General features: G+C 37.0%; 2 gene segments (V, D, J or C); both read right to left on the bottom strand.

The window, feature by feature from the left end:
* Positions 1-425: 425 nt before the first annotated feature.
* LOC108416679 lies at positions 426-1,109 on the bottom strand. The segment is given in 2 exon segments: positions 426-844; positions 1,005-1,109. Coding segments are annotated over 2 exon segments (459 nt in total).
* Positions 1,110-2,374: 1,265 nt separating this feature from the next.
* LOC119262070 lies at positions 2,375-2,905 on the bottom strand. The segment is given in 2 exon segments: positions 2,375-2,775; positions 2,866-2,905. Coding segments are annotated over 2 exon segments (363 nt in total).
* Between the last annotated feature and the right edge of the window lie 960 nt (positions 2,906-3,865).

Below are 3,865 nucleotides of genomic sequence, written 5' to 3'. Positions count from 1 at the left end.
CTGTAGTGAGTTCTGGCAGTACTGAACGACAGAACACGCTGCTGTGGTCATTCTCAAACAGAGGAGTCTGGATCAGGAATGAGGATAACTTTAGCCACTCCAGCCAGCGACTCATTAAGCCGAGACTGACCGCCTCATGACTGAGCTCAACCCAACCTGTGTAAGTGATGTACAAGTGATAGAATGTCTCATAAAAGCTTTCTGCAATGAGAACATTGATCACAGATATTATCATATCAGCAAACAGTGCCTAAGCAAATAAGGCTTCAACTTATTTGTGCACTGTTGCCACCTGCTGGATAGATTGTGATCTGCAGTGATAAACATGCATAGAAGTATGGTTAAGACTGAAATTATTAATTAATTATTATTTTTTAAGGATTATTTTTAAAAACTGTATTCAAGCGCATTTTCAGACATCAAGGTTATGCAGCAACAAACATGAAAATGCCAGAGAGAGTATAAACAATAGTGTAAAGCTGACACAGTGGGTTTAAGGGGAACACTGGCAGGTTTTTGTACAGTCTATCTGGGTTTCCTGTCACTGTGGGCTGCAGGGCACAGTAGTAAAGGGCAGAGTCTGATACTGCAGCAGAGGAAATCTCCAGGTCCACCTGCATTTTGTCAGTAAACACTTCAGCAGACATACGAGGAGGACGAGGATCACTCATAGTTCCTTGTAGGGTAACGTACAGGAGAAACTCTGGCCTGGATCTGGGAAACTGACGATACCACTGAAGAGGGTAAGTAGTGCTACTGTAGTTGCAGGACAGAGTAACATGATCACCCTCTGAAACATGCACTTCTCCTACAAGAGGCTCAATTGTCTGCGCTGATGTTTCCCCTGGAAACAGAACAATATTGAAGATATAAAACCCTGGAATCTCTCACACAACAATTAAAAGTACCTGCTATTATACTTAAAATAAAATAAAAAAAACATGTTTCTCATGTTTCTCATTATTTTTTGTAACATTTTAGAAATATCATTGAAGTTCTCTTACCTAAAAGCAGTGCTAGGAGAGACAAGATAGAGAGCAGCATGTTGATAGAGATGTGAAGTGACTGAGTCACTCAGAGCTGAATGGGATCAGTGTAGCTCTCTGCTGAGATACACAGCTCCACCCATAATGCAGCTCATACACTCAGTCACAATACACTGATGTCATGCCTCATTTCTTCATCTTCTGATCTTTTCATCTACAGGTTGATCCTAATCATAATTTAAGGGATTTTGTATGAATATGTGTCTTATGTTCCAAATTTATACATAAGAACCTTTGTTCCCATTTTATTAAGGTCCCCTACATGCTCTACAGGTCATAAACAAACTTTCTGGTGATATTCAGTTGATTATCAATAACATTATGGTAAGGGTTAGGGCTATGAGTAGGTGTAGGTTTTACCTTGAGCTTAAGGTTAGGGTTAGGTTTAGGGTTAGGGATAGATTTAATAAACCCTTTCACACTAAACTTGAAGTTCAGATGAATTTAACAGATATTTAGTTCAATGTTACTTAAATATACACTTCACACTTACAAAGAATCTACAGTGGACCATCCAAATAAAGTGTTACCAAACTTTTTGATTTTAAATGGATTAAGGTAATGAAGGTATAATTTTTCATTATGTTTAGATTATTATTCTTGCCTCACATTCCCTGAATTTGTTTCATCCATGATTTGTCTGTACTATGATTTGTGTTCCTAAATAAAAATAGAAGCATGGATGAATTGGAATCTTTTCCCTGTGTTACTAAATTAGGCTATAACCTCATTTCCACAAGGTTTTGTTTCAAATTGACCTGTATTTTAACAGTAACATTGGTTTGTCTTAGAACAGTATAGTATCATGATACTCTAGTTCAGAGAACATGTACTGACCAATAGAGCCAAAATCACACAGTCTAGAACAGAAAATTCTGTCAGGTGGTTTGTATCTTCATAGACTGGCTAACTGATGACCCTCCTCACTCCACTGTTAGGGTGTGGTCAATGAATTTTACAGCAGTGTCATATTCTTCACTGGCCTCTGATGTTAATAGTTAAATCACTGGAATACTCAACATTATCCCACAGTTCACAGGGTATTAACATCTATCTGATTATAAGTGGACAGTGAGATGTGAAGTCATTTACAGCTGGTATTTCTATGAATCTCAAGCGCGTCTCCAGTGACTTCATGTGAACGGATTTCATGACGATGGGCACCGTGTACATTTACTGTGTTAGTTTCTTGCTGCGTTTGTTGTCAGACAGCGCAGCTGAAACTATATCCTGTGTCTGCCACACAAGCTTTCACTTTTTTTTACCTCAGAAATTTAACCTTGGTGGTTTCAGAGAGAGAATAAAAACAGATAAGATATTGTGGTTTGGATGTTACTTTGATCTCTTTGTGTTCAAAGCAAACAGAAGGTGTGTGAGTTTTTGTAAAGCGTCTCAGAGACTTTGTATCACTGGGCTCTAACATCTCTAAGAGCACAGTAGTAGAGAGCTGTATCTGACAGTCTTGGTTCTCTAAGAGTGAGCTCAGTGGAAGAGCTGGATGTAGTTGATGAAAATCTGCTGTCTGCAATATTACTGTCACTCCGCCTTCGAGCACCTCTCAGCAGTAGATACTGTAGAGCTCTGTTAGGATACTGTCTGTACCAGTAGAGATAGACATATTGACTACTTGTTTCATAAGAGCATTTCAGTGTAACAGGTTCTCCTTCTTTTCCAGAAACATCAGTCTCCTGATCTTTTGATGGTCTGATTTCATCAGCACCAAACACACCTGAAAGAAAAATAGCAGAGAAATAATATTAGATATGTTAATAAAGTATCATTTTTCAATTATTTCTAAGCACATCTTCACAGTGAGTACCTGATGTGATGATGAGGATGATGAGGAGGTTTCTCTTCATTGTGAATATGATCAGATGGAGTCAGTAGTGTGTTTAAGCTCTCAGTGCTCTAATGCTGATCTGTGTGTTAGTGTGAGTCTCTCTGAAGTGAGTGCAGTTATGAGACACTACAACAGGAAACTCCTGCTCTGGGGAGCTGCTCCACTGAGCTTTCTCTTTGTGGAAGATCAAAGCAGAAATAATAGTAGAACCACAAGCATAAGCTAAAACTTAATTATCAACAAATACTCAAAGTAATGTATAACAAGAACTTCAATTTGAAATAAAACTGAAAATTGTATGAAGGGACTATCCAAGCCTGCTAAAAAACTTTTTCCATCATTTGTTTGTGTTTAGGATTGAAGTTTAAAATAAATAATAAGAAAATAATAAAAAAATAAGATTTATATATGATAATGTAATAATTCAGAGGAGAAAGTGTTAATTATCAATTAATAATATAAAGGTTTATGTAATAATAAACTAAAACCTGCTGAATATGTGTATGTCATTTATAAAAGAAAAAAATAGTTAATTATGAAATATATTTATGTGATTAAGCAGGGAAAGAATAGAATGAAAAAAGGACATCTATATTACATATATACATATATAACTGTGAGTACAGCCTGTGGTTTGGTGGTCATTCACTGTCCCTGTGTATGGCACTCGTACACATATCTGGCTGCTGTGGACGCTGATGGACCCTCTCCTAATATAATTATTAATTTATCTCTCTCTCTTTCTCTCAAACACACACGTAATGTCTATGTTGGTCACTGTGAGGGTCGTCCATTGTGACATCATTTGTGGCAGATAGATTTGGATTTTCTGAACATTCTGCCGTTCATTTCATACAACAGAAAATAGCTTTGGACAGTCACTGTATGATCATATGTCAGATCAGTCTAAAAAACAAGCATGCTATTCCCGTATATGATGAATTTCTGTTTTAAACTGTATAGTTGTATCTCAAGCATA

Source organism: Pygocentrus nattereri, chromosome 2, assembly GCF_015220715.1.
Source record: "Pygocentrus nattereri isolate fPygNat1 chromosome 2, fPygNat1.pri, whole genome shotgun sequence".
NCBI lineage: Eukaryota > Metazoa > Chordata > Actinopteri > Characiformes > Serrasalmidae > Pygocentrus > Pygocentrus nattereri.
This window is presented reverse-complemented; position numbering and strand designations above follow the sequence as displayed.